General features: G+C 39.6%; 1 protein-coding gene across 11 annotated transcripts in view; it reads right to left on the bottom strand.

Moving 5' to 3' along the window:
- Nucleotides 1-588: 588 nt before the first annotated feature.
- Nucleotides 589-24871, bottom strand: part of LOC137854064 (SAM and SH3 domain-containing protein 1-like) — a 545195-nt gene continuing 520912 nt past the window's right edge. For all 11 annotated transcript variants that reach the window (XM_068677041.1, XM_068677042.1, XM_068677044.1 and 8 more), the window contains 9 exons: nucleotides 22483-22626; nucleotides 20136-20271; nucleotides 18955-19124; nucleotides 17733-17942; nucleotides 16889-17039; nucleotides 14515-14628; nucleotides 7011-8146; nucleotides 5276-5407; nucleotides 589-4409 (listed from right to left, as the gene is read on the bottom strand). In XM_068677041.1, the coding sequence (XP_068533142.1) occupies nucleotides 4149-4409; nucleotides 5276-5407; nucleotides 7011-8146; nucleotides 14515-14628; nucleotides 16889-17039; nucleotides 17733-17942; nucleotides 18955-19124; nucleotides 20136-20271; nucleotides 22483-22626 (2454 nt within the window). In that variant the 3' untranslated portion in view covers nucleotides 589-4148. The remainder of the gene's footprint in view (nucleotides 4410-5275; nucleotides 5408-7010; nucleotides 8147-14514; nucleotides 14629-16888; nucleotides 17040-17732; nucleotides 17943-18954; nucleotides 19125-20135; nucleotides 20272-22482; nucleotides 22627-24871) is intronic.

Raw genomic sequence — 24871 nt, 5'->3', positions numbered from 1 at the left:
GTTGGACTCCTGTATCTTCCCCTGGTTCTACCAGTATTTAATTATTCCACTGCAAACTGGAAAAGCTCCCAAGGGGAGAATTCAGAGACCTCTCATCCAGATCTCCCTAAACTCAGCAGCTGGACATTAAAGGTATGTATGTAAGAGACAAAGATCCAAACCTCCTCAAGACATCAGCAGAGCAAGGGCTGTTCAGGGTACCGAGCTTTGACAAGGAAGGGGGACAGCAGGTTATCTGCCGATATACTGCAGAGTCCACAACTGTTCATGAAACTGCGAAGTTCACCGAAACCATGGCAAGGAGGTTCAGACAGTGATGATTCACGTTGCACTCAGTCACATTTTTAGGACTCCTGGTAGTCATGGATTATCAGGGCTTTTAAAAGTTTATTTTTTAATCTTTCTTTTTCTTTTTTCTTTTTTTCTAGCTGTTGGTGTGTGTTGAGAACGCTTACAGCATGAGGAGCTACAGACTTGGTAAGCTGGAGGAAGGAGGCCTGGGATAGGAAATTAAATAGCTGCACATTGCTACCACACCAGTAAGCAAGTCTTTCAGCTACATTAAGAGCAACCAAAAAAAAAAAAAAAGAGAGAGACCAAGGAAATTTATTTACTTTTTATCTATGAACATATGACATATAATTATAGACAGTTTTGATACACAGGAAAACCCTTTTGTCAACCTTTTTTTTTTTTTTTTTGCTAAATGAAACAGCACAATAATCTTTACACATTCATATTTTGTTTTTTTCTTTTTTTTTTTCTTTACAATACACAGCTTTCTTGGGTTGAAGCAAACTGCAGGACATATTGAGTACTGGTATATTACAGCTACTTACATCATTTAAGAACAGCAAAATGGAGAAAAATAAGTTATTTAAATATTGATTTCATATACAGAAAGTGCAACTTTGTTAGTTGTTACATAACTTGCTTGACAGTTTTGATTCCCCAGAGGGTGTCAATTAAAGATAAAGGTATCTTGGACCAAAAGTATTATTTATTCTAAAATAATACAGTACAACTGCACAGCTGTGACTTGGTGAATCGACCACTGTTGCTGCTCTTAGAGATGATGACCTGTTTGAATAACACAACGTTTAATGCTTCTGATCGTGCTCCCAGCTTGCATTTAAAGCCAGGCTCTTTGAAGAGCCCAAGGCCTACCTGGGTAGAAATAGAGGGTTACTGATGGAAGCGCACAGTTACAATGGCATTCTGCAATATTTGGGGCTTGCTGCTTCTATTGTTAAATAGCTATTTGAGTTACAATGGTACAATGGATAGATGCTTAACAGCATTAGCCTGAGCAGAGCAGGTTGGGGTTCCAGCGGCAGGTTTCTTTTGTGCTTCCCAAGAGTCAAAGAGTGAATTTTTGCGAAGAGCACTGAACGGCTGCGAGGAAATGTAAGAGGTGTTATGGCTGTACACCGCACCGCCTCACCTGCTTGGGGAACGCCACGGGTCACTGAAACCACAGCAGGGAAGCTCAAACACTGAGAAGCTTAAGGCTTTTTTAGATTAAAATATAAACTAAAATTATAATTCAAGTAAGACCACAGAGCACAGTCTTAAAAAGGAAAACAAAGCAACTACTAAAACTCACACACCTCAGACTGCTCACTCTAGTCCTGGATGGGTGGGATTTGGTTTCCCTGGGCTATAAAATCATTTAAAAACAAGGAGTTACAAAGAGAGTTTGGCACGCAGGTTTGGCTTATTCCTGTATTTCTTCTGTTATTAAAAGAGTGGAGGTAATTAATATGGGAGGGCTTTATTATGTGAGTTGCCTTCCCTGCAACAAGAAGAAATGTTTCCTTTTTTTATTGCATATAGCCAGCTTGGGCTCTCTCCTGCTCCAAGGAAGCTGCTGTCTAATTTTCCTCAGTTCTGGCCCCTGCCAGTAATCCCAGGAAGTCTCAATACTCTTTTCATCTCCTGCTTACTGATAGTTGCCATGTAAACCTCAGAGAGGAAATGACAAATCATTATTATTAAAAAGTCTTTTCAATTATTATTTTTTTTAATTTCACCAGCTGTGTGAAACATCTATGCTGTTGTTTGCTGATGCTGCCATATTACAACACAACAATTATACACTGAAGACAACATTACAGCAGAAGATCTGGAGGAGCTTTGTTTGAAACAATTTCAAGTTATACCAGCAAATTAGTCACCTTCACGTGATGGTGTAATTCCTGATGGGGACAGAATGCAAAGCTGATGATACCAGGAGTCAACAGCCCTAAAGCTAGGAAAGTAAGCCTAACACCTATCAATTCCACCAGGAGACAAATTAATTATCATCTGTAGTAAAATGCATAGTTATCTGACTTAAAATTTGGCCACGTAAGGACCATATATAGCAAGGACTTGTGTAGTAAGCACAACTTTTTATTCATCAATCTGAGAGCATTTCCTCAGGAAAAGTGTTATTAGCTCAATATGAGGCTGGGATAACTGAGGCACCAAACAGTGAAGTGACTTGCCTGGTTTTATACAGTAAGCTGATGTCAGAACTGATAATGCAAACAGTCACACTTCCTGGTCTGTGCCCAGGTTTCTTCATCTCACTTTGCCTACCAGAGTAAAGCTTGCTCTGTCTTCCGTGGAGCATTTGTGCTGTAAGAAGCTAAAGGATACACCATACATAGACCCCAAAGAAAAAAAAAATAGTTATATGCTATTCATGATAATCTGTATTTGGTATATAAACGTGTACCCATATAGAAAAATAAAATCTGTCATTAGCCACATATATGAATGGAACGTTTCACATGGATTTAGGCAGAAAAATATTATTACATCATGAAAAAATGGTTCACCACATATGCCAGAACAATGCTGTCTTCCAGTGAGAGGTAACATCAACACTCAGACATGAAGGATATCGACTGTTTTAAAATCACAGTGTAATTTATAAGACAATATAGGATTTTTTTGTCCATGCAATGAAATTACTGGATCTCATGATTTCTATGGGACACAATTTGATTTTTGATGCATTTTATTTCCCACAAGTGATTTTTTCATTTGCAGAAACCCACTGTTTGGAATCGATATGGTCAGGATACCAAGTCAAAGCTGCAGCATAATGATTGACAATATAACACAGTACACAGAATATGATTAAAATGAAAAGCAGTTACATATATACAAGGCAGTATATCTTGGAACTGTTTAGTAAGAACAGTAAATGCAGACCGCAGTGAACAAGAAGTTAGCCTCACAACCAAAACCTAGCATAACCCTGCATTTGTAAAAGCATCTCTACTACCCATAAGATGTCATGATGAGGCAATTTATAGAAGCTACTTCAGCTGGATATCACCCTAAATGCAGCTTAAAAGTGACAGGTTGAAAAAAGGCTTGGGAAACATGAATACAGGTAAGTGAACATTAGGTAACTGCTTAAAAGCTTGTTTTAAGGCAAATAAAAAGCAGATTGCTAGAAAGCAGTTATAAAAATGACCTCAGTTCTGTACAAATTAAAAGAAGCTTTCTGACTCTCCTTGGGTTAATTGCATTGGAGTGACAGAAATGGACCATACTGTAAACTAATTCCAGTCCATTGACTTTGGCCTAGCTAAAGGCTTTGTGGCATACTGGGACCTATACCAAGCAACAGCAAAGATGACCAGGGAGGAGGGTATGTGATTAGCTCTAGACTGCTAAATAAATGGCATTTGCCAAATAGCTTCTACCGGGGCTTGCACCTTGCTTTGCACAAGGTCTGTAGGATTGACTCCAGGTGTACAGAAGGCCCCCAACCTAAGGAGTTCTACATAGAAATGGGGCCTGTTATTAGTATCACTTCCACGAACTTGTGGAAAATATGTAAGGGTCCCTTAATTCTGTGACACTGTCTGATCCCAGGCCAGCCCTATGCACTTTATGAAACAAGAATACTTTACAAGGGAGAGAGGGGGGAGGGAAGTACCACATCTATGTTACCTGGTGGTTGCTTCTCTTCTCCTTCGGTTGCCAAAGACAGCAATTGAAACATTTCATACCCTTTGAAGAAGATATCTGCCTGTCCTTTGGAGCCACTTCCTCGATCCCTTTAGCTATGTGAAGTAACTAGGGCAATATCGGTGCAGGAAGGAGCAATGGGTCCTTGACCAGGCAATGCCATGCTAGGGAGCATGTTAAATTGCCTCTGGATCAAGAGGTTTGAAGAGTCTTGCTGCTGCCAGGAGCTTGCTTATGTGCCTTTCCTCTGTGATGCCAGCTTCTTGAAGGTAAGTTTGTGACAGAGAAGGCACTTTGCTCAGTGTGTTGAATCCTGCTTCTGTGAGCGGGCTGGAATACATAGGTAGGCCAATGGAAATCAGCCAGTCAGATACAGAAGTGATAAGTCCTGGGGAGACAGGTTTTCGGCAAATTTCAGTGAGCCCTCCACTTGGAATCTGGGCAGAAGAGAAGGAAAAAGAAAAAGCATTAACATTAAACACACTGCTTGTTTTACTGCAAGTCATCTTCCGTTCTTCTAAGCTGGTAGAATTCAACAGCAGGTGTTGCAGCTTCTCCCTCTTACAGGATGCATGTTGGTATGAGAGTGGGCTGTGGGCAGAAAGGCTAAGATCACCACGGAGAAGTAGAAACAGCAACAATTTTGGCAATGTACATGTAGATGCAGTGGGCAGTATTCAGTTGCTTGGGCAATTGTCATGTACCATTCTGAATTAGTGTGAAATCACTCAAAAATACCCAGTGAAAATCTAGTTTGAAATCACTCAAAAATATCCAGCCTTCTTCCCAGGCTGATCCATTCTAGGTTGATCCAAGGGAAAAGAATACCACATTTGCCTATTACCTCCTCAGACAGACCAAGCTCTTTTATAAAAAGACATGAAGGTTTTTTATTGTTTCCCCCTCCTGCTTTTTCTAAGGAGAGGAGTGCAAAACGGCATACTTTGAGAAAGAAAATAAGGGTGCAAAACCTTTCAGGTATCAACACCAATATCAAGATATCAATACACACCATCCTTAGTGAGTGACCCTTTGTTACACTTGGTGCCAGTCTCCTTAGACTTTCCAGGGCTTTGGTCAGGGTAAAGGGCTATCCACTCTCCTTTTAACTACTAAATATCCTCCTTTGGAACAGGGGGAGAGACCTACTGCTCCTGTAGTACCCCTACACGTCATACTTGCTGGGTGAGCACAGGCAACATTTTTGTACCAGGACTTGACAGCTTCCTCCCTTTACCAGTAGTCAGTCCTTTTTAAAAGGTCTGCTCATAATTAAGAAACTTGGGTTTAAGGAAATACTTACTGCCATGCGATGCTGCTTCCTCAGCTGCTTTACCCGGATCTGGTCCATGTTTGCGGCAACATCCTTTTCAGGCTGGTCCAAGTCTTCCGAGTACCTCTGTACCAAAGCCTCAGGAATGCCACAGCGACCATGCTGAACGTTCCCAGCCAGTCACAAAGGAGAGACAAGCGAAAGAAGCGTATCAGTACTGATCAACTGACACAAACAAAGAAGTGTGGGATGGGAGCAAGAAGCATTTTTCCTCAAGATTCACAAAAATAATTTTACTTTGCTATAAAGCATGATGGTGGGGAGGTGCAAAAACAGCAGTATGTATCTTCACCAGTATCTTTAACAAATAGCAGCATACGTCTTTTTATGAGCTTTAAGGTCAGTTCCAGTCTCACTGAAATCAACAGCAAAAATCCTATCGCTCAACTTGAAGGGGGGTCTCCCCAAAGGGTATGTTGTTAGCATTTCCCAGTGAAACTCGATTGCCATAAGCTACTGAACAGTAACTGGTTTTCACAGTAAGCTTCTCTGGATAATTTTATGAGGTTTGGTTTAATCAGTTAACTGATGTGATCCTTCAGCCCAGCTGTTCCCTGATTCTTTTGGAGGCTGCGTGACAGATGCAGCAAGTCTCCGGCAGTGGTGGCAGGACAAGGTCTGCCAGAGACAGACCAGTAACAGCATAGCACATGTCAAAAAACATTTCTTAAATTCTGATTTACTCTTTCCACATCATCCTAATTTAATTTGTTCTTCATGTGAGGACTTTCCTCAGTTCATGTTTCTTCTATGTTCTGTTTAAAAAAGGATTTCTATACATTTCCTACCAGGACAGCATACTGGTAAACTCACACTTGCACCTCCCCATGCACTCTGACACTGCGGCTGGACCACCTATACTGTGCTGGTGCAGAGTTCTCCCTGACTGCTCCAGCCCACCTCTTCCCAGGCACCACTTAACTGCAGAAGACGTCTGAATCAATCAGCAACCACTATTTGGAATCGTAATATATCCTAGTCACCAAAAGCTTTGGGCTATTACAAGCTTAGTAACATTCTCCTTCATGGCATGAGATGTAGCACATGTCAAAATTTGCCTCAGCTCTTGAAAGGGGTCAGATATCTAACATTCCTGCAAGTCAGCTGCTGGCTCAGTTCTGCTTCTGAAGGGTGCAGAAGAGGATAGCCCAGAAAAACAAGAAATGTATGAGCCTTATTTACGGACAAAGATACTTCTGGGAGATGGGAAATTACCATGTTCTGTTCTGTTCTTCTTTTTAACACTGCTCATGCATTTTAGCCAATGACTCTTCCAAGAAAACTGAAAGAGCAATCCTCAAGGGACGGACTGGAAGTTAGGACTCCGTCCTTCCCAAAATGATGTCCTCATCACTATGCTATTGATTCAGATTTTCTTGGAAATCTACGTGACTTCCTTCTTCAGCTTCACTTCCCTACAGCAGCAGAGGAGGAGATTTCTGTGCTCGGTGCCACCACAGTACTAAGAGATGAAGACTCAGAATAAGTCTGATATCTCAGTCCCTCTACAACATATCTAGATAGTTATTTTAGGAAGAAGGCCCAATATTAAAGACAAGCACAGATGCATAATGTCTAGAGTCTTCATGATTTATGGTTTATCTAGGCCGGTTACTTGCAAAAATGCAACAGATCAGATAAACGAAAGACTAGCCCCTTGGAACACTGATAGAATAAAAAGACTGAAGCAATGTGCTCCACCTACCTTGTCTGAGTATGGTTCTTCAGTAAGATCAATGTCTTCAGACTGCAGCTTGTTTTCTATCACCATTTCCAGATCCATTCCCCTGCTACAAGAGACTTTCCTTGCCGAAGCAGGACCAAGCTTTACCACGTGCTGCTGAACACTAGCAGTCTCTGGGAGCTCTGACAGCCAGGGCGGCAGTGGGCTAGGAGGGGTACTGGGCTCCTGTTCAGAAGATGTCCTATGGGCAGGTACTCCGTGCAAATCAACGGGAGCGGATGGGCTGGACTTTTTCACCGGCAAACACGGTGCTTCTAGACTTGAGTGGTTCCCGCTTGCGGTCACGGGAGGATGATATAATCCGTTTGAAAGGCGTTCTCGGCATTTTTTGGCAGGGACAGGTGGTGGCTGAGAGGGATTTTTTGGTTGCATTCTTGCCTCGTTTGTGCCTTTTTGCTCAGCTTCTAGACTGCCCTTGAGGACTGGAGCATAATCAGCCCGTGCAAGGTCATGAAAGCCCTTACTCTGTATTTCAAGAGATGTCCTTGTTGCAGGGTGTGTCACCAAGGCAGCCTGAGCTTCACAGTTTTTCAGGGGGAACGGAACAGGCTTTCCACCTGCACTTTCCATTACAGAGCAGTCCAACTCCTTACCTCTTCCCTTCTGAGAACTGGCAGCTCCCTTACCTTGCTTAGGCATCAAGTCACCTACCATACAACTGCCCCCATGAGGCTGAGGTGGCAGGGCAGATCCAGTTGCCTTTTTTGCTGTATCCAGTGAATCCTGAGGAAAAGAATCTTTCTTGCTAGTGTCCTGTAGGTTGGTATTGGATTCTCCCTGGAGATCATCCAGGGAGTGAGATCTTGGCCAGGTATCCACACCCTGGGGGCCATCCAGAGTTTCATAGCTCCGACAGACGGCAACTGGTAAACTCCTACGGTTCTTCTTCAGACCCATAACAGCTGGAGGTTGGACAGAGCTCTTCAGAGCACGATGTGAACAGCTCAGCCGGCTTTCTTTTTCCCCTTGCTGGAGAGTTTCTATTGACTTGGTCAGTGGGAGTGTAGGATAATTGGATAGCTGGTTTCTGCTGAAGTCCTTAAAGCTGTGCTCACTTGCTGATTTTGAGGGCAGATGACAGGTCCTTCGAGTTTTACCTAAAATCAAATAAATCACAATCCATTATAAAAGAATACCCTCTGCGTATTAATAGGGGATCACTTCTAAATGACTTTGAAACACAGTAATTTACTATTCAACTCTAAAAGCACAGGAACCCAATGCCATTTTAAACATGAATTTCTGAGTTTCAGCTTTGCTAATGAAGAACTGATAATTGCTATCAGGTAAGGAAAATACCTTTAAAATAATTACTGTCCCATCTCCTCCCCTGCTTACAGAGCTTTGAGGTCTAGGTCACTTAAACCTTTTTCAATGAAAATATATCCTGCACTTAGACCTGATACTCTATACCAGTTATATGAACTGGTTTGACCCCATGCAGAAGTAACTCATAAGTTCTGGCACTTTTCTCCACTCTTCTAACTCCTTTAGGATGTTTATAAATATGTTCACCTCCTAATGGAGTTTACTAGATTGCTTTAAAAACGCAGGAATGCTCAATTTTATTTTTTTTTTAATTACTATGTATGTCAGTAATGTTATTTCATCTCTAAAGTAAACAGCAAACCATTTTTGATGGTAAATCAGAAAGCAAAAAGGTTCCAGGAAGACTGGTGTTGCAACAATCCCTTTGTAAAGTTACTTTTAGGAACAAGGGTTTTATGGAGAATAGTCTTACACTATGAAATTGAGACTGTTACAAAAGGAATTTTCAAGAGTGACTAATCTTAGTGTTATTCTCATGCCATATGCTTTACCAGAGTGGAAAGTCTTAGAAATGCGGTGTTTTATTATAACGATTTAAGATGTGAGGACTTGAACCAATCTGAACCACATGTCCTTTGTAAGCTTTATTTCATATTTTTATGAGATATGCACCAACACTTTAAGACAGCGTAGAAGTCCATCAAATCTGCTTGATAGAAAAACTCTGATCTCATTACTGTATTCATGAGCATGAAATCCAAGGCCATTTCTCCAGTGCTGCATAGATATATATGTATTTACAAGATTGAAATAAATTTGTCTCAGAGCAGACAACCTCTCAGAATGAACAACATATCCTGAATAATTATTTTTTCTGGGTGACAATGCTACTTTTGCCCACCTACAGTAAACTTTCTAAAACAATGACAGATAGCTAAAGCTTGGAACTTCTTTTTCCAATGGAGAAAAGGAAGATAAAAACTTTGGCTAAATGCTGACAAAATCCCATAATAACAGGTAATTAATTTCTGTCAATTAAAGGATCATTGCGCTTTAGAGATCTCAGAACTTGTGCTAACTTCATTCAAAATGAATTAATCTAATGTACTTTTAAGCAATAGATGCTTCCTTTCATATAGTTTGCCTTCAAAAGAGAAGCTTAATGTTTTGTTTTTGAATAATATATATTGCTCGCCTTAAATATGAATGCTAACATAAATCTAGTGTGTGTTTTACTTAGGAGTGTCCCATTTCCAAAATTCCTGTTATGCAAAGAAAGCACCTGCTTAACCTACAAGAGAAATCGCTTGCTTTCCCTCTTTTTCTCCTCAAGGAATTTAAAATCAAAGTAGTCAGAAAACTAGCAAATACGGCTGAGGTTACCTTTAAAGAGAAATAAGGAAAACACTCCCCCTCAAAAGGGAGTTGGCCACGTTTACTGGTATGCCAGCCAGGTTATTCTGTCTAAAACCAACATGTGCCCACAATGGTGAATACAAGCATACAAGAACTCTCTTCTCAGAATGTGTACAGTTCAGCTCCAGCTAAGTAGCACCATTTTCCCAAAAAGCTAATAAAGACACATCACACAAGAACTTGGTTCCTTTCCTACGTCCTTGTATTCAGGTAACTTCGAGAAGTAGCAGAAAAACTTAACTACCTGCACTTTTTTGTGGAGTGAGACCACTGCCTTCTGAAAATAACTTACAGCCACATTAAAAAGGCATGTTTAAGAAACATTACATTCATTTTTTAGTGCCCCAGGCACTAATGTCAATATGTAGTGAGCATGGAAAGGAGTGTTCTCTGTTCATTATTCATATTTGCTAGCACATATCTGACTTGGGCAGCGGTTCACCATATTGTCTAGGGCTTGCTGTCACAGCTCACTTAACACAATCCGTGTACCTTCTTTTCAGCCTGAAATATTCATCAAGGCTTACGCTGGTTTTAGAAAGGCACACTGAGATACCTCAACACCTAAAAGAAAAGTTCTGACAAATGCTACTGCTGTGCGATGTTAGGCTTTTACTGACGTTATGATGGTATCTAGTAAACATCATTTTGTTGCTTTGGGATATGTCTGTGTAAAGTCCAGTAACGTGGGGATGAGAAAAAGAAGAAGTGGGAAACAGGAAAAGGAAGAAGAAAACAGAAAAAATAAGAAAATAAAAATTCTAGGAAAACAAAAGCAAACTTTAGTTCATTCCAGCCCTGATTCACAAAAAAATACAAATGTGGTGAGAGTAAGGGAAAAAAAAACAAAACATTTTTTTCTGCAAAATAAGTAACTGCATATATAATCTTTAAGGTCTCTGCTTCAAAATTGTTTAAAAAAAGCAGTGGGTTCAATGCTTCAATGCTACTGTTTTGTACAAAGGACAAGGATTCAGATTATAATTTCTCTTACATAGATTTGTCATGAGTAATGTAGCAGTATGACCACTGTGATTTCTCCTCTTCTACCTATTCCTTCCCTCCTCCTGACTGAGGGGTATAATTTCATTATGCTCTTGTGAAATTAAGAAAAGAAGGCATTATTTCCTGAAAGCAGGCTTTTAAATATGTTTTTAAATTGTTTCCAGGAAGCAGGGACCTATATAAACAATGTCTACAAATGTAACATTCCTTCCCCATCTCAAACAAACAAACAAACAAAAAAAAACCCTACAAACCTATACCGGTTAAAGTGTATATTCTTATGACTCCCTGGTAAGCAGACTACTGCCTTTCAAAGTGCTTTCAACCACAGCAATCTCTCTGATTTAAATATGTGCAGAAGGACATAAGCATCTGGCTGAAAACTAAGATAACCAAGGTGGTCCTTACACAAAATTAATGGAACGTTTGTGTTGGTTTCAGTACAAAAGGTTCAGTTCAAGCTACAAGCATACTTTACCCTTTTGTTCAATGTTATGCTGCAGCGGTTTTTTTTATTAGATAAAGCTGTGTCCACCTCTCATGATATAGTTATTACTGTTAGAATACACAGAATGAACTTTTCAATCTTCTGTCATTATCTACCTCAGAAGAAAGAAAATTATCTTTGGGAATATTTCCAGAGGTACCAGAGCTACAGCAATAAATTTTGAGTGTTTCCCTCAATACCTTTTCTGTGTGGAAGATCACCCTCAGGGAATTCAGAACTCAAAACCAGATACAGAATATATTCAATGGCCTGTATAGATCCCAGATTTCTTTTTCTTTTCTTTTTTTTTTCTTTTTTTAGCATTGCTTTCTGTGGCAGTATTTCTGTGTGCATTTCAAACATCTCGACTGACACAACGAAGATGATGGCACCTGAGACAATCCTTACATCACTGCTTTTTTATGAATACAACTAGTAGAAAACCACCCTACATCAGGCAACATGGCCATCTGTTTTGTTGCTTCCTCTTCTGACTAATTAGTAGTGAATGCTTAAGTGCTTTGGATGCTCAGTTGGCACGACGGAAATTTGGGCTTCAGCTCCTGAACAAATCAGAGAACATCATTATCCCACCTGATACAGTCATGGTTTGTCAGCCTCTTCAGCTTTGTGCCTTGCATATGCAATTCCTATTCCTTTCACACCCTATCCCTCCTTAAGAAGGTATGCATCACAACAGGAAAAGGTTCAAAGAAGCCAGGCGTTATCAGAGATACAGAATGACTTATGATGGCTCAGATTAGAAAAGAGTTGACTTGAGAAGGAGTATGACAGAGGTCTATACACAGACAATGCTAAGTATGGAGGTTTTAAGGAAGACCAGGTATGTGCATAAAAATAAACAGTTTGAGGAAAATGGATGAATGCCAGGAAACTGTACCAAATTCATGGAATTTCGGTACCTTGGAAAGCCTCAAATATGCTTACTCTGTTCTTACATTCTTCTTGTAACTATCTGCTTTTGGCTGCTTCCTGAAGGAACTAGATTTCTGATAAGGTTTCTAAATGTATCTCAGACAGACAACTGCATGCAAGAAGAACTCAGTAACTGCACTGTTACCAGAAGTTTAAAGGAGAATTCATCTCTCTATGCCCTGTTTTAAATCAAGGACTAGTCTATATGGACTAATGGTCTGATCTTGTATGGTTGCTTTCTGCTCTTATTTTCTTCCTGTTTATCACTGAATAAGTTGCAAACTTTATAGTCCTTGCTCTCTGCAAATTGCATTAAAATCACAATGTTGCTGTACGTACACTGCGGATACCTATGAGAAATGTAAGTATTTCTGCAGCGGGATCCAGAGAAGAAATACACCCGTATCACTGCCATAATACATGGCAAGCCATTTTTATCCAAACTGCAAGAAGAGCTCTGAAATCTTGAAGTGATGCCAAAAGGTGCAATATCGGCCTAAAACAGGGCCCTACTCTGGCCATTAAAACATTATGCAAAACCATTCCCCAGGAAATGTGAAGGCCAGTTTCTTCTCATAATTTCATTTTCCCCTTTATGAAAAGCAGTTTATTATTGCTGATCTGCACATTATGATGTTTATATTAGACAAATGATTATCCTTATTTTAACAGTTGAGCCTCCAATGTATTTTGTAAACAATATATACGGAAGCCATTACTGTCCATGAACTTTGCCAAGAAGGTGGAGCACATTTCAGATTAACCAGCCTTGACAAAATCTGAATGACTCCCATACTGAACGTTCTTTTCATAACGGTTTTCAAAGCAAGCACTAAATGCATTTGTGAGCAAAAATGATACAGAAATGCAGCAAGCCATAGATGAAAAGCAATAGAAAAATCATTAGTGGTATTTCACATTCTGCAAAACTCGGATAAAAATAATAGTTTAAATGTAAAAGTAAGTATCTAAGCAGACAGGCAATAACAATTGCTTTCAAAAGATTTTATTATATTGTTAAAATAAGGAAAATGTACAGGCAGCAATTTAACTTCAGTGCTACAGCTATCATAATGATGGCACTTAGAGATAAAAAGGAAAGAAAATTGTCACATATGCCATATATCTAGCTATGATTACATTCTAGCATGCCTGCTCCATGAGGATTCATGTTCAAGACGAAAATTCCCTCTGCTTTCAGGAATTTAGTATATTGCCAATTTCGAGCATTCAGCTTCAAAGCAAATTGCAATTTTCTTCAATAAATGGTTATTTCTGAGTGACAGACTGACAGAAAATGGACATACTAAGAGAAAGATCTTTAGCTTGTATTTTAAATGGGAGAAATGGCTACTACAAGGGGCATACAGCATCTCCGTTTATTTTGTTCTTGGATTCCTGTTTATACTGGATGTTAGCGATGAAACCAGGCACTCTGAGGCCAAAACAAGGCTCAAAAGCTTGGACTGATAATGCCAAGCACCAAGTGAAATACAAACCAGTTTAATCCATTTTAATATTTAATCTCTAATGAAATATTTGTGTGTACAAGCTTGCATCCCTCAAGTATGTAATCCTCAGTCAACACAACAATCTGATTTCTTCAGAACATGGAGAATAATCTCGATTAGCATCCATCTCAGTAATTTTTCAGCACATCACCTTTCACTGATGCACAAGACAAGGTAGTTGGAACTGAGCATAAGCAGTTCTTGCTTTTGTTTTAGCTTATTTTCTCACAAGCTTTTAAATTAAGTTAACTTGCTAGCCATTTGTTCATACACTAAAATCCTAAATCTCTGCACCTGGCCTCTGATCAGATGGGAATGCAACATGCAACCTGAGCAAAATGAAAACAAAAATAACAACAAAAAAACAGCCTAAAACACAGTGCATTTTAACTGTTTATCTTATAAACAGTTTTTGTGTAAGTTTAACAGCAATTTGCCTAATCCCAGTGTAGTTCAGATACTTTTCCACTGTCAATGGTCCCTTAGAAAAGTGCTGTCTGAGTGTAAGTAGTGCAAGCCTCATGAGGCATGGCTGCAAGACTATGATAGGGGGTGGACAAGACAAAGTATGGCAGTGAGAGTACTTGTTGCCATACGATTACAAAAAAATAGCAGATGATTTGTGAAATGTGATTTGTTTTCTACCATTGCAAATAAATAAATTAGAAACAGCAGCGATGAAGACCAATGGCCCAAATCAAGACGGAAAGAGGCAGCCAGAGCAAGGGAGAAAGTCAAGCATGAAGTAGTTCACATAAGCTAGAAGAAGAGCAGAAAAGATACTAAGTTATCTACTGAAAACAGGCTGCAAGGATTTTAAGGCTCATTGAGGCTCTATTACCATTCTCCAGGTTTTCACTGCTTTCGTAGCAGCCCGAATCCCGAGGAGAGCATCCAGTAAGGCCTTGGCCTTCAATGAGAAGTTTCTCCTGAGATCCTGACTGGTCACTGTTACCTAGAGGAAATGAGAATACAGTGAAAACAGAGACAAACAGAGAATCCAGTAGAACTTATCAACCTTCCATTTCTAACATCATTATTTTCACTGTTATAACAACTATGACAGATCCATGTTTAAAAAACAGTGAGCATTAGGAACAGCCATCACAAAGTGATAAACACTGTTGTAAACATTCATCATGTTTGGCACAGGATTAAGCAACAACATCAGCACAAGTGTCAGGGAGCATTGCTGTAAACAATAAAAGCAGAATGAGTTGTCTGCGTCCTTAGTTGCTTTGGGGACAAGTCCTACAATTTACAACCATCAAAATTTATTTAAAATGATGGTGTCAACGTTTTTGCTAAGAATTAAAAAAATAATACCCAAAACAAAAGCAAAAAGCATTAAGAGAACGAAATAAAGAGTTTGTTTGTTTGTTTTTGTTTTTAAAAGAATAAAATCCTAACCCTGACTTATTTTCCAGATGGGACCAAAAGGAAGAATCAAGAATGGGTCTGGCAAAGTTAGGCAATGTCTCCTGAGGAAGGGGGAAGAGACAAGGGAGAGACTGGTGGTAAAAATTTCCTTCCTTCCTTGATCTGTGCAAAGAACCAACACTCAAGTGTGGTCCAGTTTAGGCTGCATAGACCTGATTCCAGGAACTTATACCATTCAGTTAGAAAACACGTTTTATAAAGAAACTAAATCTGGAGCTGAAGACACAGAAAAGAAACTTCATGACGCAAGGATTCAGTTTATGCTGCATTCCTCCCCACCCCTGCAATACAGTGTCAGAAATGGTTTTTCTGATTCCTATTCTCAGCACATGAAAGGTAATTATGGAGTGGAAAGAAGTGCTGCTGCCCCTCCCAGGTTCCAGCTGTCTGGTCCCCATTTCTCTCTGCTCATCATCCTGACTTGGAGCTGGAATTTATACTTTCCAGCCACCACATCAAATAGTTCTTGACCAAAATTGAAGGTCCCTAAAAAGAAAAAGATTCCTTCAGGGAAGTGAACATTCTAAATAGCTCTGCAATTATTAAAGAGAAGTTCATATTAGGTGACATGAAACTACTCTTATAAGTGAAAAGAATCCAATTCTGCAACTGTAGTTTTATTGGGCGGTGACAAAAGGCGGTGGCAAAACTCTGGATGCCTCTTTGGGAACTGTACAGGAAAGATACATGTCAGTGAAAGCTCAGGCCAAAAAGCACAATCCCAAGATGCTAACCACAAATCTCTTATAATAGAATTAAGCATTTCCCACTTAATAAGCAGCTGTTTAAATTGTTGCTATGACAGTTTTAGCTACACTGTAGGATTTTGCACAGAAGCAGCTGAGAAAGTCTTCCCACAATTCATTCCACCGATTCTCATCCGTGGGATACTAAACTTCTGCCAAAATTTAGGGATGAAGGGGAAACTCAGTACATCTTAGGTTGCTTCATGTAGGCACTGAAAGCATCTGAATTCCTGTCTCAAGCAAGACTTGCTTTTCATATAAATGATTCTTCTGTACCGTGACTCTTGGCTACTGCATGGATGGTACAGCCCCGCTTCTTGCTGTGCAGCGACGACCCTGTCCAGTTGGACTGCCAGTGCTTACCCTGCTTGCCCTCATTTGTGTAACCTCGCCTGAGACCATCTGGACAATGGACAGAGTTGCAGTGCTGCATATTAGACAGATGGTTTGCTGTCTTTCACTCTTTATACTTGAACAATATATTTTCTCCCTCCTGTGAAAATCGCTGTATTGACGTATGCACAATCTGAGGCTACCTGTACAATCCTGTAAGTCCAAGAATCATATGCACGTGCAGGTAAAATGAGACAAAGCTTAAATCACATTATCCTTCTCCACATCCCCCTAGCTTCGATCTTTTTCCTGTCCTTGATAACCTCAATCTCTTCTCTCTAGTCTAGAAGTGTCTTCTTGACTATTCACTATGCCTCAGCTTCTTATTTTGAGTAGGTCACCTCAGGATTTATTCTCAAATATCAGTATTCTAATGGGTAAATGATGTACGTTTGACATCATTTGAATAGGCTAGGTATGCAGGGCTTATAAAAACAAAGAATTCTGTCAGAACAAATGCAAATCTTAAGTCATTCCTCAAAAATCTACATGCTGCTATATAGAAAGACCCTGGAAATAACTAGATTAGGAAAAAAAAAAAAATCAAAATCCATGAACCAGTTCCCTGCTTTAAGGGGTTCACAAGGTTCTTGGCAGAGCTCTGTTGAAACTGAAAACCTCAAACATCTCACGTACTATCATACTCCTGCAGAAGTTCCACAGCTGTGAGGAGAACAGCTCTGTGCTCAGGATCTCGGATGTTAAGTTCATCTAAATCCTCTTCTTCTAGAAGCTTAAAGGTATCCAGATCTTCGTAACCATTGAACAGAAAAGTGGGCATATGCTCCTGCATAATAAGAGAAAGGAAAGAGCTGTAAGACAACATGTTTATTCAACTTATTTTGGCAATAAAAATACTAGAGGAGATTTTCATAACCAGCAAAAATATCAGTAGCTTAGCAAATGCAAACCACTGTATAACAGCAAAATTATAGGACTACAGCTTGTATAAACATTGCTCAGAGCTCAGGGAGGTAGCTGTGCCAGACAGAATACTGCACATATTTCTGTATTTGGAATGCACTGTATTAAATTGCCTGGGTAGCGTGCTACCCATCTGCATAATATGCCACAGCTCTGTATGAACAGAGTACTGCAAACGATGAACAGCCACACCAATTATCTCCAGCTCTCTGAACAGCAATGTGGAAAATAACTTATTTTGTAAAGATAGGGTAACTATTGTTATTTTTTTTATTATACTTTTACTTGCTTTTGATGGGTGTTAGCTGGTAGCAATACCATACAAAGATTTATAATGGCTACAATGCACTCTGGGCGCATACAACAAAGAAGCCTGCAGCACATCCTCACAGGCAGTTCTGCCTGGTCTTCTGCAGCTAAGACCTAATTCTGTTAAGTGGGGTAATGTTCCTTAGGACTATGAATCTGCAGTGCAACTTTAAAAACTGGTAACTCCAAAGGTGTTATCCTTCCCACAAACAAAACCGAAGGGATAACAGAAAAAATGTGGACAGACCTTTAAGTTGATGCGATCCAAGAGATCCTCCACTGACTTGGGCTGTGGAGGTCTGCTTTTCCGGCGTCTCCTGGTGGGCCGCTTTGGCTTCTCTTCCTCTTCGTTTAACACATCCACGTAGATAAATTTGAAAGTGCCAACCTTGTTGTTCAACAGGCCCATCCAAGTGCCCATGGGGGGTTTGCTGATGATATCAATGATGTCGCCTTTCTGCAGACCAAAGCAGCAAGGAAGTCATTTAGGCATGCTTTGTGATGGATATTCAAGCAAACACATCATTTTTCCTTGGTTTTCCATATTCCCAGAATGGACAGAGCACAGTACACAGCATGGAAAACACCCGTTAGTTTTCAAAAAGTTAATGAGACCTTTTGCAAAGATTATAGCCCAGTGATGCATTGCTGCTGTTGTGTACAGACGTCTCCAAGCAGTGCAACTATCCAAAACTGGTGCAAGTAAGAACAGATCAGACTGCTCAGCATATAAGGATACGTTCTCACATCAGATCTCGTAAGGAAAGGAGACACATGCAGAAAGTAAAACTGTTGGTTTTCCTACCAATTATCTGACCGTAACAAACAAAACAATGCACAAGGTTTTGTATCCTTATAGAGATTACCTGACTTACACCTGCTTTAACAGGAATTAGCTGCCCTTGGAATTTTAAGTAATGAATGCCCTGTAAAAAGTCAGATAGTTTGGACTGAATACTGCACAAATAAAACACTGATACCCATAAAAAATTAAAAGGGAGTAACAACTCATGGTCAATTAATTCAGTATTAGTTCAAATTAACTTATATTAACTAAAATGCCTTTAGAGGACATTGCGTGTAGGTGCAACTACATCTCTTCCAAAGATTTTGAAAATTATGCCATGGATGGACTAATTCATTGCAGCAGGTAAAGTAGTTTTCTGATCTTTCAAACAAAATCCTTGCAAAAGAGAAATTAATGTGTGGCTTATTTTTATTTTTCCTAAAAATGCAAGTGTCTTTCCTTGGACATGTGGAAATACTAATACTTACTTGCATTTTCTAACCTTTCAGTATAATTTGAGCAACTCTCAAATGCATCAAAATAAGATAGGTTAAAAGGCTTAAAAAACCCACAGGCAACCTCATTAACAGATCAAGAATTGTACAGTTCTTACGAGGAGCTCTTATGCAAGAGTTTTGCCAAAATACACATTTGACCCCTTAAAAACAAACATAGCTGGTACCTTGAGCTTCAGAGAGTCTGTGTCATAGGGACTTGGAGTAAAATCAGTGTGAACCCTGGCTCTTCCACAGAAAGGTCCTCTGTAAGGAGGTTCTTCATCATCACCATCTTCCGATTTTACGCTCTCCCTGTTGCTGGTTGAGGAATCTGTTGTGCTTACTGTCTGACCACCTAAGCACATGTATGTGACAGACTTAATATCAGTCCACAAAAAAACAAATTCTTTGTGAAGGTTAAACCAAAAAAGCAGTCAGAGCTTCCTAGGAAACATTTTTTTTCCTACAAAATATTGTTGTTGGAGTTGGAACTCCTTAAGTGCCCTTTCTTACACCAAATTATTCTCCTCAATATTTAACTGAGAAGACGATTAACTAGTGCCTCACCTATGATATGTCACAGGAGTGATATTGTCATCTTTTTACTAAGCTTTGCCCACAAAAAAGCATAGTGATGTGAGGAAATTGAGCTCTGAATCCTATATGACGGGTCCCTCATATTCATGAGTTTGGTTTTATGGTGACACTTTGTGTTGTTATTAAAAAAAAATAAATCAGATTATATTCAGAAAACACTTTCATTATTTAATCACTGAGCTTTTTCTTCGGTGTTTTTGCCCAGTGTGTTCTTGTTTTCTATTGATCAGTAGTTCATAGAATTAAGTTCACCCCATCTGGATCCTGCTTGAACTCTGCTTTGTGCTAGAGACAATCTTAACCACAGAGGTTTAAAATAATACTCCTCTAGCTTGTTAATGAGAAAACCTCAAGGTCTCTCTGGAGGGGAACCAAAAAAAAGCCCAGCAGGAGTGCCCAGCAGAAACCTAGTGCGAAGATGTGCTTGTTTGCTACTTGTCCTTGATCTGGAATTGAAAAAGCACTTTCACTGCATTGTTACAGGTGAAGGACTGTGATTCTCACTCCAGTCATTTGCATTATAATAGTAGGACCAGCAGACCCAGCAAGAAAGCAGGATTTCACTTTTTCAGGGCTCTGTATAAACACTGAGCAAAAGAGACAGTCTCTGCACCAAATAGCTTACAGTTCTTTGTAAGCCCTTAGTGACTAACCCTTTTCTACTTTTAACCACTGTTTCTGTTTTGCCTTTCTCTAATTCTGCTTACTGTGGAGATCTCTGCTCCCTGCAGCCACAAAAATGAAGCAACACAATTAGAACAGGACTTACTCATTGAGCTCTGACCACTTAAGGAACTCCTCAGGCTCTCCACTGAGCCACCAGCTTTCAGCTTGGGCTTGTCCAGGCAGTCAGTGTCTGGCGGCGGTGACTGTGGAGAACCTGGCATGACCCCAGGGCTGGACTCCTGCAAGACATTGTACCATTTCAGTTTGGTAAGCAAGCACAGGTATTGACAGGAGCTGCTCAATCATATCTGAGGAGAGAACTTCTTGTATTTTCCTGCTCTTTAGAGACAGGACAGAAGCATAACACATTTATCAACTTATTTAGTGATACTCAGCTGTGGCAGACACCCCACTTTATTAGGCATGATGGCAAACACAGAAGAAATCAATAACTGTCTGAGAAAGCTAGCACTGCAAGCGGAAAGAAACATTACACAAAACTACAAATTCAAGGTTTCCAAAACACACAATATATTTTATCAGCAGTGCTTGCCAAACAGCTAAAGCCAAATCCAGCTTTCTGAATCAGGATTTTGTAAAAAGGTGAATACAAACAAATCAGACAATTCAAGTCAAAAACACAGCAATGTAAAATTTTTTTTTCAGTGTATTATTAGTATTTTTGCTTATTTACCTTGAAGGAAAAAAAAGAACTAGAAAATGCAGCCTATACATAATATACATGCATACAACACACATAAACATGAAAGCATAAATTAAACAAACAAACAAACAAAAAAAAAAACGGTTTTGCTACATATGCAGTAGGTGAGCAATTTCTCTTTTCATTCAGTCAAACATTACAGGAAATTCAAAAAGGTCTTTCCTAAATTGAAATCCTGTCAGCCTCTGTGACGCACAACTGAAGCAAAGCAGATTACTTGTGGCAGAATGGTTTTGCTTGTTTTCTTTGAATGCAGGCAGAGATACTGGCACATAGTTTGAGTCATGCCAGAAAGATAGAAGGTAAAAATATTCTGAAATGACTGTGCCAAGAAGCTGGAAAAGAAAAGAACTCTAGCTTGCATACAAGAAGAGGGTTCTGAGCTGGTGTGTGGTCATGAAGCTTTTAGATTAAACCTATTATTTGCATTCTGCAGAGTCAGCAGAAAAAAAAGTCATCCCAGCATAAAACTTCAGAGGCCTAGTCACTCTTGCAGAAAGCTAGAGGGCAGAGGTACTGCTAACCCTCCGAGTTCTCACTGCATCCCTTCCTTAGGGAGATTTTCCAGAGGGGCACTTTAAGGACAGTAAGACACCAAAGCATCTTATCACTATCAAATCATACTGTTAGACCTTAAAATGTTTTAATTATAAATGAAATGTAACCATAACGATGGCACTGCCCCTGGTTACGAACCAGTAGGTCGAGCAGTCCCCCAGGGAAGGAATTCTAACGTTACAGTGCATTGTGTAAGTCTGGTCATGTACCTGCCTGCTGTGCTGTCTCCGTATTTGCACTTTGGGGTTGTTATCTCTAATCTTATTAATTGAAGCTCCTTCTACAAGCAACAGCACTTTGCATTAATGCCAAAAAGCTCTGTCTGGTAGGGCATTACAGCATTTCCGTTTCCATTTCCATTTTTCTATTGCTGCAAGCATCCCCGGCCATCCAGCGACTGGTAAGAGGCCACTTGGGGGCGATGTTTGCCAGAGAAAGCTCTGCTTTCCCGGCGGTTTTGTAAGCTATTAAATACACATTGCAATAGTTTTAAACAAACGCTGACGAATTTTTGACACACCACCAAAGCAACAAACCCCAAGTATACCAGAAGGGGTATCTATAGAAAAAGCCAGCAATTGTTCCTAGGCCACTAAAATTCAAAGCGTTATTGTACTTCAGGTTTAAGACTGAGTTAGAGAATTCCATAATGAAAGAATAAATAGGAAAATGTTCTGTGGGATGCCCCTCTCTGACTGCATTGTGCATCTGTCTTAATGAGCTGCTACAGAAAGCAAGCTATGATGGAAAACAGCTCTGTAATAGCAGACAGGCACTGTGTATGTGAAGTTATGCTGGGAATTTAAACTAAGGTGTAAACTGCAGACTAAACGTATTACTGTGACCCCGTGTCACAGGCCAGTTCCCTTAATAAACAAGGATGATAGATAAAGAGATGGAAATATAGAGCAAGATGTGCAGTGCCATCAACCACAAGCTTCTGCTGATGAGCTACTTGAATGAAAATCTGGAAATGCATTTTCATGGTTGTGCTTCTATAAGAAGCCATTTCACAGTGAGGGATTTTATAAGAACATAGGAATAAACCACACCACATACTCCTGTTAGAAATTTCTCTACATATGCCTTGTGATACCTTGAAGCCTGGTAATCAATATTGATTATAGTTCCTATGTTATTAAGCAGAGTCCAATGAGACCTTACATACCTGCTCAGACAGAGAGCTGCTGTATTTTTTAGACATCCTTTTCTTCATGGTTTCCTTTACAGATTTCACCTTTTTGCCCAGAGATATACGGGAGGCAGAGGGCGATTTGATCACTTCTTTATAAACAAAGTCTCCTTCTTTGCCCTGTAAAACAAACCAGGGTTAACACCTATAAAATATAGATCCAATTTCTTCTCCATCCAGCAGTCACTGCAGAGGTAGCCAGGCAGATGCAGGATGGTAGTGTGGTGTTCTGTTTATCGCTTTAAATTCTCCATTGAGACCTTCTAAAACCACTGCAGCCATCTGCCATAACTTACTCTTAAGGCCTGACTTGTAACTTCACTGTAGGTACCGTGTGTAGATAGTTCTGGGGTCTGTTGGCACTTCTTTGTCCCTTTGGGTTTCAGGTAAGTATTTGACTTGACAGAGCTCAACGATCTCAGGCTAAGCCCTGCTGATGGGACATACAACAGTAGTTGTGTCTCATGTTGGTCAGTACCACAGTTTTACAGGACTCAAAAGTACTTCTGAAATCCTAGCCAAATATCTCTCTATATACACACAGATACCTGTATTTGGCTACTCAAATTTATGTTCTATTTTTAGGAAGGCATTCAGCTAACCCCTTGATTACCATCTTTGTGGCTTTACTGTGGATTTTGTATTAAAAAAAATGCAAACAAAAGCTACTAAATCCATCATCCGTGGTGGAAGGTTGTACGTGCACACCTATTCTTAAAACACGGCCATAAGCTGCTGCTGAACTAAATTAGCTGGTCCACATATAGTGGATGACAAAAGCCAGCTGCTTTGAACGCATTTAACCTTTTCTAAACTAGCTTAAGATACCTAGCATTTACTTTTGCCACAAGCACACACAACGAATTACCATGGATCAGCTAACATTCTGCAGAACTTGTATGACTCAGCCCTTTTTCAGATATTCCAAGCTGCATGTTAAACACAGTTCTTCATCCTACAGCGTTTCAGGAACCACAGCTCAGCAGCTCTATTAGAGTTCTACCACCACTGCCATCAGTACAGATGCACCAAAAATCACAACGCAAAAAGGGCCAAAATCTGCTTGGCAGCAATCAGATTGATTACTGACTTTGGTCTCTGACTTGGTTCAATAATCCCTTAGAGGAAAACTTAAGTACACAAAGTAACAGTAAAATAAGTGTATGCTATATTCTACATAAAGGATTTATTCCCCTCCTCCCCAAATTTATGCATGTTTGCTACTTTACTGATGTTCTGCCAAAAACATTCTCTGATGTTCAACTGATAATTTATTACTGACCATTCTATTTTTTCCCCTTTACAAGTGATTGCAATGTCTTTGCTAACTTTTGGTCTTTGAGTAGGAAATAAGGACAGCTCTTTGCCTTTTTGGACATCCTCCCCCTCCCACCCACATTAAGTTAGTGGACTTAAATGTTTAAAAAACAAAACAAAACAACAACCTTGATCTGCATATATTAATTAATCTGGCACACTTTACCTGTCCCACCATGCGAGACAGGTGATGTTAGTAGGAAAACCGTTAGCACCTAGAATTTACTCTCTCCAATATCAAAAACATAATCTGAACAAAACATGTCAAATTAGCTATGTTTAGGGATAATCAGTGTAAGTTTGGAATTTAGCTTTTTTACTGAGTTGAAAACTGATGAATAAAATATCCATCCAGTTTTGACCAATAAAGGGGGAATTTATGATGTTAAAAAAAACAACAACAACAACAAAACGTTGCTAACAAAAACAAAAAACAGCTGTTTAAATGCTGACATGTAAAATGTTTCACAATTTAGATTTGTTTTAAGTTAACAGAGAAGTTTTCAGAGCCAAACTTGAAACAGAAAAGAAAAAAAAAAATGGACAAAAAGAAAAAATGTTGACAATTTCATTTGATGTGACATTCTGACTCATTTCTGTTCTATTATTTTTAGCCACAGGCTGACCAACAGAAACACTAGGATCAACATGAGTAACATAAAATGGAATTAACTCTCAGGGGAGTTACTTTACTGTATAGAAAAAGTTCTCTTATAGACAAAGGGCTCTGTGTTCAATTGTGCAGCACCCAGAACAGCTGGGTTCTGGTCTACTTCGGAACTTGTAGATACAATGAGAAAAGAAATAATGCATCTCTTACAAAATGACTTCCACCCAAATAATCTGCCGATTTCCACTAAATGAAGATTTCTAATTATTCCAAACAGTTTTACCAAGAAAAGATAGTAGTTCTATGTTTTGCCAGGGGTGATGCTCTGAGGAAGTTAGACACAGGAATAGTCCACAGATGTGCCCCCAGATCTGTGCTTTGATCACTTGTTTCTGCCTCTTTACACATATGGTGTATAAATACTTATACACACATGGA

This window comes from Anas acuta, chromosome 3, assembly GCF_963932015.1.
Source record: "Anas acuta chromosome 3, bAnaAcu1.1, whole genome shotgun sequence".
NCBI classification, from domain to species: domain Eukaryota; kingdom Metazoa; phylum Chordata; class Aves; order Anseriformes; family Anatidae; genus Anas; species Anas acuta.
Note: the sequence above shows the minus strand (reverse complement) of the source record. Positions and strands in the feature narration are given on the sequence as shown.